We start from the raw sequence: 16,579 nt of genomic DNA, 5'->3' as shown, positions 1-16,579 counted from the left end.
TGGAGGACTTGGTGGCAATTTGATGCCTCTGTGTTACTTGAGTGGGCAGATAAGCTAGAGGCTCGACTCCAATCATATCAATGTGGCTGCGTCTGAACTGTCTCAGCTGCAGAGGAATGGTCACTTTATAAAACGTTTCCCTAATGGTGACCCATTCCCTCCCCTCCACCCCACATGTGCTTGTGCACGATCTCCAACCACAGGGCAGCCCTTGCGCCCTCCCCACCGGAGTCGCCTGAACCTTGAAGTCCAACAGGTGACCTTTTTGAGCGCTGCACAACATTACTGTGCACTCAGCTCCAAGCTTCCTTCAAAGTGCAGCCTGCCACGTGCACGCCTTATATATGTTGTTGTGAAACTCATCGGGGTGAGTGGGCAGATAATCCAGCGGGGGAGGGATGATTCCCGCGGGCTGGCCTTATAATGATATGCAGATGTAATACAATGAAGTTCCCGATGTCCAATGGCGGGAAAGGCGGCGCGTCATTGACAGGCTGATTGGACGACTGCAAGCTGGTCACACGATGTCGTGAAACTGAGTTTTGGCCTTCTCACCATATTGTCTGCTCACGCTGCCAAACATGCCCAACACCAGCGGGCACAGAAAATTCTGCCCAGTGACATAGTTCGGCAAGTCTTCAATAAACTATAATTTCACTTTAAACAAAAGTTTAAAATAAGGTGAAGAATAATTAGGTCTTCTGTCTTCCTATTTTCACATGAAACAGGCTGATTCTATGCATTGTACAATGTGATTATTTATCATAGACTTTACTAGAAAGGTGTAAGCCTTGGCTCAGTACCAGCTCTCCTGCCTCTGGTTTAAGTCCGACTCCAGAAGCTGCAGCATATAATCCAGACCGGCACATCAGAATCATTGTAAGGCAACACTGCACCGTCGGAGGTGCATCTTTCAGTTGAGACATTAAGATAAGGTCATGTCTGGCCTTTCAGGTGGATATAAAAGATCCTTTGGCACTGTTTTGTGGAGCTTCTCCCTATGTCTTGGTCAATATTTATCCCTGAACTAACACCATAAAAGAACAGTAATATGAAAGCAAAATATTGCAGATGCTGTAAATCTGAAATTCTAAAAGAGAAAATGCATGGGAATATTTAACAGGGGAGAGAGAAACAGTGGGCAGAATCTTGTTGAGGCGTTGGAGGTCTCTCCTGCCACCTGGACGGCCAACATTGTCTCTTTTCAGGAAGGCTCACTGAACCATACGCCAGTCAGGCAGTGGCAAGGCCAGCAGGGGGCCTTTCCCTGGAATCAAGACCCTAGGAGCGGCAGTCTTGCCTACTGAGAGCTGCCAGCCAGTCAGAGGCTGGCAGCTCTTGTGCTCAGCAGTGCCACTGGAGAGGATGTGGCTGCTGCCAGGGAGACAGGCACTGGAGCACCAGGATTGCGGAGCGACCCAGGTCACAGGTAAGTAACGGGGAAGGGTTTTTCACAGGGTAAGTGCCGTAGGAAGAGGGTACAGGGGGTTTGGTAGCAAGGGTAGAGGGGTTGCTCTGAGCAGGTCACCCCTTCCCGATGTGCAGTCGCTCGATCAGATATTGAGTGCCTTTGATCCAGGGACACCCTCTCTCCCTCACCAGAGGTGATGAACTGGCCGAATAGTTTTATCTGTCATTCACGGCGACAGGCTCACCTGCAGCTGGGTTAATACAGTGGTGGTGGGATGAGGCCCTTAAGTGGTCATTAATTGGCCAATTAAGGGCCGCAATTGGCGGAGGGGCAGGAAGGTCGACCATGAGCCTTCCCATCTGGAACTTAATTCTGGCGGGGGCAGGAAGGTGGCAGGGTTCTGGTACACCACCATCCCATCCAACTACATATCCTTCCCACCTCCAAGCTCGCCACCAGCAAGAGCACAAGATTCCGGCAGGTGTTAACTGAAAGGTCATTGACCTGAAGTGTTACCTCTGTTTCTCTCTCCACAGATGCTGCCAGAGCTGCTGAGTATTTCCAGCATTTTCTAATTTTATTTCACTGAAAAACAGATTATCTGGTCATTCATTTCATTGCTCTTTGTGGAAGTTTGTTGTGCACAAATTGGTTGCTGTGATACTTATGTTATAGCAGTGACCACACTTGTAAAATATTTCAATGACCGTGCAGCACTTTGGGATGTATTGAAGCCATGGAAGGCCCAAATAAATACAAGTTCTTTTGTTCCTTCATTACTAAATTGTTTTTGCACTGCCTTGCTTGCAAGTGTACAGTCACCCTAGCTTTCTTGAACAGTTCTCTCTGATTGCTTCCTGCAGTAAACTAATTTTGATATCCCGATATACATCTGCTCCTTTGTTTGTGTTCAGATACCGTTGCATTTTAGGCAACTCCATTATAAGAATGTGTAAAGCAAATTAGTTTATTATGGATGGATTTAGATGCCCAGGGCACATAATATGTAGGAAAACCAGTTTATCTAAACTGATTTAAGGGAACTCTATGAAATTAATATTCTTTAGTTTATGCCTTCTAAAAAAATACTATGTCCCTCTATGCTTCAGTCATGTTTTTATTGGTTAAGTGTGAGGAATAAATATTTAAACATCAGTAATTCTAGCAGGGTTATCTATTCATCAACTTCAGTGAATTAAACCTTGCCAAATGAATAATAGGAATGAAGCCTGTTTCATGGCAAATGTGCTGTAGCACTCACCAAAAGTAGAAGTCCTTTGTTAGGTGGGGTGAGTCAGGTAACTAAAGGTTAAGGGAAGAGATTGGATAACTTAGGTCTATCCCAATATACGCCACATTACTAAAATATCCAATTATCATGTCACTTGAGATAGAAGTCCAATATCAGCTATAAATTTCACAGTTTTCAAATATAATCCAAACATGGGCACAGGCACAAATTCAGAACTATAGGGTGGAATCGTCTCAGATTTGCAGAAAGTGCGGTAGTGGGTGAAAAAAAATGCCTTTTACCTGTCGGCCACAATGGCGGGTTTTCACACCGTATCATCCCATTCCTGCCTGGTTAATTATGCAGCCCCAGGAAACACGCTGTCACGTTGGCAGGTGACTGCCAATTTCCCTGCCACCCTGTTACCTCGGTGCTTCCTCACACAGGGCACCATATTTAAACTGCAGCCTCAATGCCTGCAGCCCAGGACTGCTCTAGTGAGCAGTCTTGGCCCCAAAAACCAAGAAGAGTGCAGCCCCCCAATTAAGTGACGCATTCCTGGGATGCCTTCTGGATGCCATAGCAGCCAGCCACCGATGTCCTCTACCCGGCCCTGGCCACAGGAGGCCCATCAGTCTCACCACTCGAGCTTGGGAGGAGGTGGCAGAGGTGGTCTGTGCCAATACTGCACACAAGAGGCCGGCCATCCAGTGCAGGAATAGGATGAATGATCTCATCCGTGCCGTCAGGGTAAGGCAACCATCTCCTCACTCTAAACTCACACTCACAGGGCCATCACACATTCACTGGCAACTCAAAGGACATCACCACTCAATCTCTCACACGCACCCCCACATCTCCATCTAGCCTAATCTCCTCTGGAGACTGCCTCCTCAGCCCTCACCATCTTGAGGCCACTTGCACAGATCAACATTTGCCCCCACACACAGCCTGGGATACCCTCCTTCCTCAGTACAGCTCTCATCCTGCAGCCTCTTCCCTTGCCTGAGGCCACTTCTCCCCGTTCCCCAGGCAAGCCCTAGCCCTGCAGTAATTGAAAAGCCAATGCAACCTCACAGCTGGACTGGTAGGTAGAGACCTGCCCGTGAGGCCCCCTGAAAGTGATGTGGTGCTGTCGCCAAAGCCTGGCGCTGATGACTGCGAGTGCTGCCTGAAGCAAGATAGGCAAACAAACATCAAACTCCCAAGCGAAGAGCAGCTCGCCAGGTGCACGTCGCTTATGTACAGTTGTGAAACACGTCAGCGTGACGTGCCCGGATCACAGAATCACAGAATTACAGAAAAACACAGTGCAGAAGAGGCCCTCCGGCCCATCGAGTCTGCACCGACACGTAAGAAACACCTGACCTACCTACCTAATCCCATTTACCAGCACTTGGCCCATAGCCTTGAATGTTATGACGTGCCAAGTGCTCATCCAGGTACTTTTTAAAGGATGCGAGGCAACCCACCTCCACCACCCTCCCAGGCAGCGCATTCCAGACCGTCACCACCCTCTGGGTAAAAAGGTTTTTCCTCACATCCCCCCCTAAACCTCCTGCCCCTCATTTTGAACTTATGCCCTCTAGCGACTGACCCTTAACTAAGGGGAACAGCTGCTCCCTATCCACCCTGTCCATACCCCTCATAATCTTGTACACCTCGATCAGGTCGCTCCCTCAGTCTTCTCTGCTCCAACGAAAACAACCCAAGTCTATCCAACTTCTCTTCATAACTTAAATGTTTCATCCCAGGCAACATCCTGGTAAATCTCCTCTGCACCCCCTCCAGTGCAATCACATCCTTCCTATAATGTGGTGACCAGAACTGCACACAGTACTCCAGCTGTGGCCTCACCAAGGTTCTATACAACTCCAACATGACCTCCCTACTTTTGTAATCTATGCCTCGATTGATAAAGGCAAGTGTCCCATATGCCTTTTTCACCACCCCACTAACATGCCCCTCCGCCTTCAGAGATCTATGGACACACACGCCAAGGTCCCTTTGTTCCTCAGAACTTCCTAGTGTCATGCCGTTCATTGAATACTTCCTTGTCAAATTAATCCTTCCAAAGTGTATCACCTCACACTTTTCAGGGTTAAATTCCATCTGCCACTTATCTGTCCATTTGACCATCCGTCTATATTTTCCTGTAGCCCAAGACACACAACCTCACTGTTAACCACCCGGCCAATATTTGTGTCATTCGCAAACTTCCTAATCCTACCCCCCACATAGTCATCTATGTCGTTTATGTAAATGACGAATAATAGGGGACCGAGCACAGATACCTGTGGTACACCACTGGACACTGGCTTCCAGTCACTAAAGCATCCTTCTGTCATCACCCTCTGCCTCCTACAACTAAGCCAATTTTGAATCCACCTTATCAAATTACCCTGTATCCCATGTGCATTTGCCTTCTTTATAAATCTCCCATGTGGGACCTTGTCAAAGGCTTTGCTGAAATCCATATAAACAACATCCACTGCACTACCCTCATCCACACACCTGGTAACCTCCTCAAAAAATTCAATGAAATTTGTTAGGCATGACCTGCCTCTGACAAAGCCATGCTGACTATCCCTGATCAAACCTTGCCTCTCCAGCTGAAGATAGATACTCTCCTTCAGAACTTTCTCCAATAGTTTCCCCACCACTGATGTGAGACTCAATGGCCTGTAGTTCCCTGGCTTATCTCTACAACCCTTCTTAAATAGCGGAACCACATTAGCTGTTCTCCAGTCCTCTGGCACCTCCCCTGTGGCCAGAGAGGAATTAAAAATTTGCGCCTGCGATCTCCTCCCTTGCCTCCCTCAGCAGTCTGGGACACAAATCATCCAGACCTGGAGATTTGTCCACTTTTAAGCCTGCCAACACCTCCAATACCTTATCACTTCCTATATCAATTTGCTTAAGAACCTCGCAGTCTCTCTCCCCGAGATCGATACCTTCATCCTCATTCTCTTGGGTGAAGACGGACGTGAAGTATTCATTCAACACTCCAGTGATGTCCTCTGGCTCCACCCATAGATTGCCCCCTTGGTCCCTTATGGGTCCTACTCTTTCCCTGGTTATCCTCTTCCCATTTATATACTTATAGAATATCTTGGGATTTTCCTACTTTTACCAGCCAGAGCTTTGTCATATCCCCTCTTTGCTCTCCTAATTGCTTTCTTAAGCTCCACCCTGCACTTTCTGTACTCCACTAATGCCTCTGCTGATTTGCTTCCCTTGTACCTGCTAAAAGCCTCTCTTTTCCTTCTCATTGTAACCTGAATACCTATGGTCATCCATGGTTCTCTGGGCTTGTTACTCCTTCCTATCACCCTAGAGGGAACATGTTGAGCCAGTACCCTCCCTAATTCCTTTTTGAACAGCTCCAACTGCTCCTCTGTAGATTTCCCCACAAGTAACTGTTCCCAGTCTACATTGGTCAGATCCTGCCTTATTTTTCAAAAATCCACTCTCCCCCAATCCAAAACATTTTTTTGCAACTTGTCGATTTCTTTGCCAATAACAAACTTAAACTGTACCATGTTGTGGTCGCTTTCGCTAAAACGCTCGCCCACCAACATCTCAGCCACCTGATCTCGCCCACCCACTGTCTGCACTGCCATGCAGCACCTATGCCCGTCTAACACGAGGCTCCACTCACTTTCGATATCGCAAGGATGGTACTAGTCACATTTCTGATGAGCTCCCCCTCCCCCAGTCACCCATGGTCCTGTCCCCCATAACAATAGACCCCCCCCCCGGCATGACCTTCAATTTCCCCACTGTAACCTTGCAGCCTGCACCCTTCTCATTCCAGGATGTCCAGGCGAATGTGCACGTTCCCTACCTTCCAGAGAATCCCACCCCCATCCATGTTGAACTCCCGGATGCCTCCTTTCCAACCCCAGGGTCCATGTTTGCCTCCGTGTCCCCACCAACCACCATTGTCGCCCCTTCTACCATTCCCAACGTACCCTCACCCTCCCACCCTTCTGGCTAACCATTCCATCCTACCATGCCCACCCTCAGTTCGCTCCCCAGGACGCAATGATCGACTCCACAAACTCCTCCCTTGCCCATTCAGCTGGGCATTCCACACCCCCCTTGCACCTTCCTCCCCCCTTGCACCTTCCTCCCTCCTTACTCTTTCCTCCACCCTCATTCCTTCCTCTCCCTGTACTCTCTCCTCCGCCCCACCCCCGGACTCCTTCCCCCCTCCAAACTTCCTCCCTAACACCTTCCTCCCCACTTACATGGACTCCCCACTTGCACCATTCTCCCCCATTACACCTTCCACCCTCCGAACTCCCTCCCCCTCGCATCTTCACCCCCACTAACACCCTCACCCCCCCATCTACACCTCCTGACACCTTCACATCCCCCTCCCATCTTCACCACCCCTCCCTAAGACCTTCCTCTCCTACTCTCCTCTTCCCCTTCCCCTTCCCCTTCCCCTCCCTGCTTCGCCACATCCTTACCAGCCCATGGTGAATTCCATAAAGTTCCAAAACAGGGCCGAAGCGTTGGTGAGGTCCATGAAGATCTGACGTCTCACTGAAGTCAAAGCTGCTGCACGGAGACCTCCAACCTTCTGTGAGCTGCTTTGCAGCGGAGCCATGTGCACGAGGATCCATCCAGCATACAATGCACGTGCTCCTCCAGGGTCTGGTAGTTGTGGACCTCCAGCATCTTCTTCTCCTTGGATGCCCGCGATCTGAACAAGACCCACAAGGTAAGTCCTGACTTCTGTATGTCATTCTTGTCCAAACATGTTCTTGACCGATGTATTTTGCCGCTGGCGAAATGGAGAATCGGGCATTGGGGGCTATTCCGGTCAGGTCTTCATTTGCACCCCGTTAGCTGCTTCATGCCGGCCTCCCTGGGATTCCTGATCGGTCATGGCGCGCGACATCAGAAGATCTCGCTGATAAGTGACGCTGGCCTCTCGCTGAATTCTGCACCCCCCCCCACCCCCCGTACCTGCCATTGATCCCAGCTGCAGGGGCATCGGAGAATTCCGGCCATTGTCTTCTCCCTTCACGGGATAACTGTTCATTAGTCATAGACATACCTTCCCTCCTAATTCTCCTCCTACTTCAGATGCACTCTTCCCCTCTACACCCAATAATTCAGAGGTGCCCCGTCCAATTCCTTCCAAGTTCACTGAGGTTCTCTCCCCTTTAACACCTTCTCATTTCACAATGGCATTCTTCCCCGAGTTAAGTAGCACACTTTGTCTCCAAGCTTCCCAGTTACCTGGCACATTCTCCTCCTATAACCTTCTCGGCCTACTGTGGCAACCACCTCCTCGAAACATCCCAATAAGAGGGACATAATTCCCCAGTTAAACCTCATTCCACTACTGGACCTGACTGCATGATTTCTTCTTTTCACATAGTCATGCACCACATCTCTACACATAAAGCAAACTTTTTAAACACACTTTTGAAAGCCATCCAAATTCCTGATTTAGAAAATCCCACTGAAGTGCCGAAATCCAACCAAACACATCATGAGCATGGACAGGAAAGTTAAACAACCCATTTCTAAGCTTGATGACAGAAAAGCTACTGGGCCTAATGGCACAGTACTTTTGAATGTTTCTTTAGGGAATTGGTGCTTTCCCGCCGCACTTTATTTCTGGACAGGAAGGAGAAATTGAGATAGCATTTTTACTACTGGCTATTGTACATAGATAATTGAAAATAATGAATGACAAAGTGTTACAACATTTGAATTCTATTTGAAAATTGCTCACTGCTGGCCATGTTCAACCCTCCATAACCTTGAGTACATCCAAAATTCTATTGTCCACATTGTAACTAGGGGAGGCGGTGTGCCATTGTCACTGGACTGGTATTCCAGAGACCTAGGGTAATGTCCTGGGGACCCAGGTTCCGAATCCCACCATGGCAAATGGTGAAATTTGAATTCAATAAAAATCTGGAATTAAAAGTCTGATGTTGATTGTTGTTCACTAATGTCATTTAGGGAAGGAAATCTGATGTTTTGGCCTGGGTCCTACGTGTGACTCCAGACCCACAGCAATGTGGTTGACTCTTAAATGCCCTCTGAACAAAGGCAATTAAGGATGGGCAATGAATGCTGGCCTAACTAGTGACACTCGCATCCCACAAGCGAATTAAACAAAACTCATGAAAATAAGTGTGCACAAACAACAGCAGGTACAAATATAGCTACTGCATCCATTTTCAGCCACCAACAACTTGTTTATAATCTCTGGCTGCAGTTTGAATGGTCAGATCCAGCTGCAGCCTCAGCCTCTGTGAACACCTGCTTCAACATATGCATAGGGCTCCACTCCCAGATCTTAAATGTCTCAAGAGCACAGGTGGGAATGCCTGCCGCACTCTCAGTACATTTAAAGAAGCCCTGGCCCACTCGAACATGTCCAGCAAGGCTTTGGAAACCAACTTTGAAAGCACACTGGAGCTACACTTTGTGCAATGTCAAACCCCCAAGCAGCGAAGTTGCCTCCTTGCAGGAGCGCCACAGTGTTTCTGCCAGACTCCAATCAGGCCCTGACTTCGGAGATATACTGCAACCTGTGCAGTAAACAAACATCAAAGTGGCAGTAAAGTTCCAGCATAAACATGTCCTGACAAGCCTCAAATGAGGCTAGTGATTGGAAGAAACTTTAGAGCCAGTTTTTGATCCCACACTCCCTGTGCGAGGTCAGGGAATCAGAACTACGTATGTACAACCTACAATCCCTTCAACTATCACTTCCTGGTTGATCAAACCTATTGGTTTATTACCTTGAGGTATTGAACAGGTAAAACAGATGTCGTGCAAAAGCGCTTCTTGATTAATAATAGGTTAGGATTTGGAGCCCAGGCTAGATTGTAATGGTCTGTGGAAGCAAAGGGCTTATTTGTTGGGCTGATGAATACCATTTTCTTGTCCCAAACTTGCTTATCTTATGAGGTTTTCGTTCCTTTCTAGGCCACACAGTCTACCTAGATTTTTACAGCACAGTTACTGGCTGTTTGACACAGCAGATCTCAGTTGGTGCTTGTGCTCCACATGAACTTCCTCTTACCTTACATCATCTCACTCTATCAATACATCCTCCTATTCCATGCTCCGTCATGCACTCACTAGTTTCCCTTTAACTAATTAATTCTCTTAAGCCTAACCTTTAATTTGACCTTAGACTTAAAGTTTCTTAATAAAAATAATTACTAAATTGTTTGCCGTGTTCATGGGAAGCTTGAATTTTTCACTTACCCAGATATGCAAAAAATGGGGAGATTATGCTGCCGAATCTGGATGCCATGGAACATGCCCCAAGCCCCATATTCCTCACCATAGTTGGGTACAATTCAGATGAGAAAATATAGATGATTGTGTAGACTGCTGTTGCTCCAGATTTACCAATCATCACCAATACCGTGATCACAATTTGAAGAGCTGCAGAAACCAAATGAATCAATAGTTAGCATGTACTGAAAGATAATTCAAAGTTGTTTGATTGCATCAACTGCTTTGCAAATTCTTTTACTTAAAACAAAAATGCGCAGCAAAAATAAACTGCTCCAATAGAGAGTAGAAATTCCTTCCTTTAAGCCTGTGGAACTGAGTTCTGCACTAAATTCCTGCTGATCTCCACCTAGATTAGATTAATTTTGTGTCAGATTCAACATGTAATTTTTAGCTGCCATGCTGCAGACTGCTGGCATATTTTGGTGGAGTCTGTATCCATTTATTTTATATAAATACCTAACCCAAATTAGGGCCGGGGTTTTCCGGCCCTCATCGCGGGCGGGACCCGCTGGGGGTGAGGCACCGCATCAGCCAGGAGTCCACTGAACTTGTGGCGGGACGGGAAGATCCCGGCAGCGGGCGGGTGTCGAAAATCCCGTCCCTAGATCTCGCTTCAATATAGATGCATTTGTAGAAATTATTCCAAAAATCATTTATATTGTTTATACCATGTATAAATTATTGGGAGCCACAGGGTGGCTGAATGGGTTATGGGGAAACTGTAGGGAAATGGCCGATGCAGAAGCATACTGAATTGGCTGGACAGATACAGTGGGTACCCAGGGAGCTAGTCGCGGGAACGCAATGAGCACCAGTGAATTAGCTGCAGAGCATACAGTGAGGGCCTAGGGAGTCAAGTGTAAATGTACAAGGAGAACTTAGGAAATTAGTTACAGCGATACCATGAGGATATTGGAGTCGGTTACAGAAATACAATGTGGACCTAAGGAGTTGGTTACAGAGATACAGTGAGGGCCTAGGGAGACAGATATAGAGATAGTGTGAGGAGCTAAGGAGCCGGACAAAGGATATAGCGGGGACCTAGGGAATTGGACCCGGTGATACAGTGAGGACTTGGTAGTTGGATTCATAGATACAGTGAGGGCCTGGGGAGGTGGTTACTGAGATACAGTGAGGACCTCTGGAGACGGTTACAGAGATTCAATGAAGAGGACTTAGGAGTTGGATACAGAGATACATGAGGGCCTGAGGAGTCGGAGACAGAGATACACTGAGGACCTAGGGAGGCAGTTACAGAGATAGAATGAGGAGGACCTAGGGAGTCGGAGACAGAGATACAGGTAGGACCTAGGAAGTCTGACACAGAAATACAGTGAGGACCTAGGGAGTTGGTTACAGAGATACAGTGAGGAGCTAGGGAGTCGGACACTGAGATACAGTGAAGGCCTGAGTCAGTTACAGAAATACTGTGAGGACCTAGGGAGGCAGTTACAAAGATACAAATGAGAAGGCCCTAGGGAGTTGGACAGAGAAATATAGTGATGAACCAGGAAGTTGGTCACAGAGATACAGTGGGGACCTAGGGAGTCGGATGGAAAGATCTGGTGAGGATCTGAGTCGGATACAGAAATAAAGTGAGGAACTAGGGAGTCAGTTAGAGAAATGCAGTGAGAACCTAAGGAGTCGGCTATAGAGATATAATGTTGACCTAAGGAGTTGGTTGCTGGGATACAGTGAGGGCTTACCGGGTTTGTTGCAGCCTCTGGCTCCTGAGTCACATGCGAGTCATTTTAGCATTTCATGTGCGGCTCCTGACCTTGATCGATCAAACCCAAGAAGAGCTTGTTAACTTAGTGCCACTTAATTGGCAAACAAAGGGAGGAGGTATTTTCTTTACAATTATTATCGACTGCCTAAAGATGGAAGGAATACAGACCGACAATATAATCTCAGTCGCTAATGGTGGGGCATCAAGTATGAAAGGGACAAGGAAGGAATTTGTTACTCTGTTGCAAAAAATGCTGGATGATGTTGTGATATCTTTTCATTGCATAATTCAGTAAGAAGTATTCTGTGCCCAAACATTTCCCCCTGTGTTCACAGAAGTTGCATAGAAATCCATAAATGTGTCTCTGTCTTGCTGTTCATAACAGCATTGCAGTTCTTAAGATATTGCGTTTTTGACTAAATTTTAAAAACTGGCTCCTCCTTTTATTAAGGCCGCCGACCCCTGACCTCGGAAGTTGTTGACAGAGATACAGTGAGGACATGGTGAGACGTTTGTAGAAATGCAACGAGGAGCTAGAGAGTTTTCTGTAGATTGATAATGGTGACCTAAGGACATTGGCTTCATTGTGGAGCTAGTGAGAAGGTTGCAAGGACCTCAAGGGCCCCCAGAAGAAAATTGGCCACCTTTGTTTAAAATAAATATATTTTAATTCTTACTTGAAGGAACAAACTGGATCACAAGCAGAACACCACCGCTAAGTATTAATAAGGAAGCTGTGGCGATCCGTCGAGGTGAAATGCACATCAACCACCAGACTATCACATATACTATAAGTTCACTAGCCGCAGAGACAAAACAGTTGATGTAGGGATTTCCAAGCATGTTGGGAGTATAGAGAGATAATCCATAGTAACCAATGGTGGCAATCATCCTACAAGGAAAAAAAAAAATCATTATTCATAATCCTTCAAATGTTTATTAATTCAGATCACGCATATACTGATGGAAGATCAGTCATGGAAAACTGTTTTCAGGCCTGAAGCATGTAGTACAATAGGTTAACTCTAACGGTTTAATACATTATGTATACAACATGATAGGAAGAGATGCAACATCACATGATCTTGCTCTCTGTTGTACAACCTCGTGGAAGATGTAGCCAGCAGTAAGATGTGTTGCAATGAAGCTCATGTTTTACATACCTCTGCAGAATCAGTATATCTTCCGTATTAGTCAAACAATACCAAGAATATCATATGATGGCAGTGTGTGAAAGAACAGTTATGGAGAAGTCTCAACCATTGCTGCAGTCACTGTGGCGCATCCGCAAGGCTGAGAGCCACGTGGATAACACCTCAGCTTAAGGGCCTGGAGAAAGAGAGGGAATGGGTGACTGCCAGGCAGTCCAAGAGAAGTAGGCAGGTAGTGCAGGAGTTCCCTGAGGACCTGCTCAGAAATTGGTTTTCCGTTTTGGAAGCTGGTTCCTCAGAGGAGTGCAGTTGGAGCTACGTTTGTGGCACCACGAGCGGCTCAGCTGTACAGGAGGGGAGGAAGAAGAAAGAGCAAGCAATAGTGATAGGGGATTCATTGGTTAGGGGAACAGACAGGCGTTTCTGTGGCCGTAGACATGACTGCAGGATGGTATGTTGCCTCCCTGGTGCCAGTGTCAAGGATGTCACAGAGCAGCTGCAGGACATTCTTCTGGGGGAGGGTGAACCACCAGATGTCGTGGTCCACATCGGTACCAGTGGCTTAGGTAGGAAAGGGGGATGTGGCCCTGAGATTGGAATTTAGGGAGCTAGGTAGAAATTTAGCAAGCAGGACCTCAAATGTAGTAATTTCCGTAATACTCCCAGTGCCACATGCCATTGAGTATAGAAATAGGAGGATAAGGCATATGAATGCATAGCTGGAAAGATGGTGCAGGAGGGAAGGCTTTAGATTTCTGGGACACTGGCACTGGCTCTGGGGGAGATAACATCTGTACAAGCCGGACAGGTTGCACCTGGACAGAGCTGGGACTGAGCTCCTTGCGGGGTGTTTTGCTAGTGCTGTTGGGAGGTCTTCAAGCTAACTCGGGAGGGGTGTGAGAAACAAGAGAAAATATTAGAGAGGAATACCAGGATGTTCAAAATACTGGGAGGGACAGACAGCACTAGTATAAAGAATAGTAAATTAATAGGTGAGGTTGGGGTAAGGGAGAAAGTAACAAAATCAAAATCAGGGTTACTATGCATGTTTATGAATGGACAGGGTATAGTAAATAAGATTGATGAGTTACAGGCGCAGATTGCCATGTGGAAATATGATGTTGTGGCAATAACAGAGACCCGGCTAAAGGAAGGGCAGAATATTCCCAGGTGTTAAATATTCCCATATATAAGGTGGTCAGAAAAGATAGGAAAGGAGGAGGGGTGGCAGTATTGGTTAAGGAGAGCATTACAGTGCTGGAGAAAGAGGATATCCCAGAGGGCTCAATGACAGAATGAATTTGGCTAGAGCTAAGGAACAAAAAGGATGTGATTACATTGCTCAATGTAGTCTATAGACCACCAAATAGTGAGAAGGATGTAGAAGAACAAATCTGCAGGGAAATTGCAGAGAGATTCAAGCATTACAAAGTAGTTATAATGGGCGACTTTAATTACCCGAATGTAGACTGGCACAGGGGTAGTGTAAAGGGCAGAGAGGGGCAAAAGTTCCTAGACTGTTTTCAGGAAAATGTCCTACAGCAGTATGTGTCCAATCCAACCAGAAAAGATGCACCGTTGGACCTGGTTCTTGGGGAGGTGGGACAAGTAGTTAGTGGCGGAGCAGTTAGGAGGCAGTGATCATTGTATTGTACATGTTAGGATGATGATAGGAAAGGACGATAGGCAAACTGGACGAGAGCCGACTTCGATGGGGCAAGAACGGAGCTGGGCCAGATAGACTGGAATGAACGATTGGCGGGAAAAACTGTAGCTGAGCGATGGGCTACCTTCAAAACAGAACTGGTTCAGGCATAGTCAAGGTATGTTCCATTGAAAGGGAAAAGTAGGGCAAACAGATCCAGAGCTCCCTGGATGAAAGAGGAGATAGAAAAAAAAAGGAAGAAAAAATATGCTTATTACAAGTGTCAAGTGGAAAATACAGTTGAGAACCAAGAGGAATACAAAACGTTCAGAGGGGAGGTGAAGAAGCATATTAGAGAAGCAAAGAGGGATTATGAGAAAAGACTGGCAGCCAACATAAAGGGGAATCCCAAAGTCTTCCATAGGCATATTAATAGTAAAAGGGTGGTAAGAGGAGGAGTAGGGCTGATTAGGGACCTAAAAGGGAACTTACACATGGACGAAGGGGCCATGGCTGAGGCATTAAATTAATACTTTGCATTAGTCTTTACCAGTGAGGTAGATGCTACCCAGGTCATAGTGACAGACGAGGAAACTCTGTCCCTAGAAGGGTTCAGAATTGATAAGGAGGAAGTGTTGCATAGACTGTCGGTACTTAGGGGAGAATTTTCCCCATGTTGGGCGGGCCGGTTGGTAGTGGGAGTGGATGTGGGCAGGTGCGGACCCGATCGCCGCCCGCAATCGGGTCCGCGCCACCATTTTACGTGGGCAAGACAATTAAGGCCCGCCGAGCATACTTCATGACTCCTGTGCATAGTTGGAGTGGGCGGATGGCAGTGGGCGCGCTCTGCCCGCCTGGTCCAATGGCGACCCGGCGGCCTGTTTAAAGGAAGGCCTGGCAGCCGTGGAAAGGCTGCTCGCGATGGCTGGGCGAAGGGCTCTGCAGAGGGGCAATGTTGGTGACGCAAGTCCGGAGGGTAGGTCATCGAGGCGAGCAAGGCCAGAGAGTAAGCCATCGGGGCAGGTCAGGCCAGAGGGTAGGGCAGCGGGGCAGAGTGCCCCTTGTTTTTCAGACGAGTGCCTAGCTGCCCGCCTGGAGGAGGTGTCAGTGCGGTCCAGTGGAGGTCCTTCTTCCGCAGGACGGGAGGCAGAGGCCCCCCACCTGACCAAACATGTGTGGGAGGAGGTGGCCGAGAGCGTTAGCTCCTATGATGTGGTGCGGCGCACATGGCTCCAATGCTGCAAAAGGCCCAATGATCTCCTGCACTCAGGAAGGGTGAGTACCATGTTGCTTCAAGTCATTTAATGCAGCCGTCACCATTTCCCCCAAACCCACCCCCCTCCCACACCCCCACCAACTCGGAGTACAATAACGTCATTGAATCCCTCATGGCATGGATCCTTCGCTGGGTGTGACAGCAGAGATTGCCCATGCCCAGTTCACTCTGAGAGGGTTAAGCTAGGATGTGTTCTACATGTGTGACACTGACACCCAGAGTATAGAATGGGGTTGAAAGTCAAGGGTCTGCAACTAGGCAGAGCGCTGGAACTGCGAAGCATGTCAAAGTCAGGGTGCTAACATGCTGGGAGAGGAGCTTTCAGTTGTCAGGACACCAATCCATCTGCTGGTGTTTTGCGCTCCACGTGCTTGCACCTCCTTGCTTAGCAAAGTGGCATCTTGTGGTGCCACATATGAAGGAGGCAGCATTTGGCCAATTTGGGGGGATGGTCTGCCCTGGCTTGTTTGGGTGAGTGTGCGGCAGCTGTGGGGTGACGAAGAACTGGAGTCCTGCAATGTCCCACTCTGGCTGGGTTGGCAGGGATGTGATGGGAATTCAGGTGCAGGCTGGACTAATCAATGCTCCCCTCTCCTTTTCAGGAAAAGACTGCGCACAATGCACCAGTACGCAGACTGGCAGAGGGCAGGTCCAGTTGGCCATTTTTATGGCTTTCGAGCAGCAGGCCATGGACCTTGAGAGGCGCCATGCCCCCAGGTCTACTGGTGGCGGTGAGGATGGGGTCCCATGGGGAGGTATGCTTGGTGAGCACTCAGGTCACCATGTGTGTCCCAGAAGCCATGGCACTACAGAATGCTCCGTGACTGAACTTAGCAACATGGGTTTACC

At 47.7% G+C, this 16,579-nt stretch overlaps 1 protein-coding gene across 1 annotated transcript in view; it reads right to left on the bottom strand.

Moving 5' to 3' along the window:
- The window catches only part of LOC144689899 (organic cation/carnitine transporter 2-like), a 90,333-nt gene that overhangs the window by 16,022 nt on the left and 57,732 nt on the right, over positions 1 to 16,579 (bottom strand). The window contains exons 7-8 of the mRNA XM_078557401.1: positions 12,336 to 12,550; positions 9,894 to 10,076 (exon numbers count right to left, since the gene is read on the bottom strand). Of these exons, the coding sequence (XP_078413527.1) occupies positions 9,894 to 10,076; positions 12,336 to 12,550 (398 nt within the window). The remainder of the gene's footprint in view (positions 1 to 9,893; positions 10,077 to 12,335; positions 12,551 to 16,579) is intronic.

The sequence above is a fragment of the Cetorhinus maximus genome, chromosome 2 (genome assembly GCF_964194155.1).
Source record: "Cetorhinus maximus chromosome 2, sCetMax3.hap1.1, whole genome shotgun sequence".
Lineage (NCBI taxonomy): Eukaryota > Metazoa > Chordata > Chondrichthyes > Lamniformes > Cetorhinidae > Cetorhinus > Cetorhinus maximus.
This window is presented reverse-complemented; position numbering and strand designations above follow the sequence as displayed.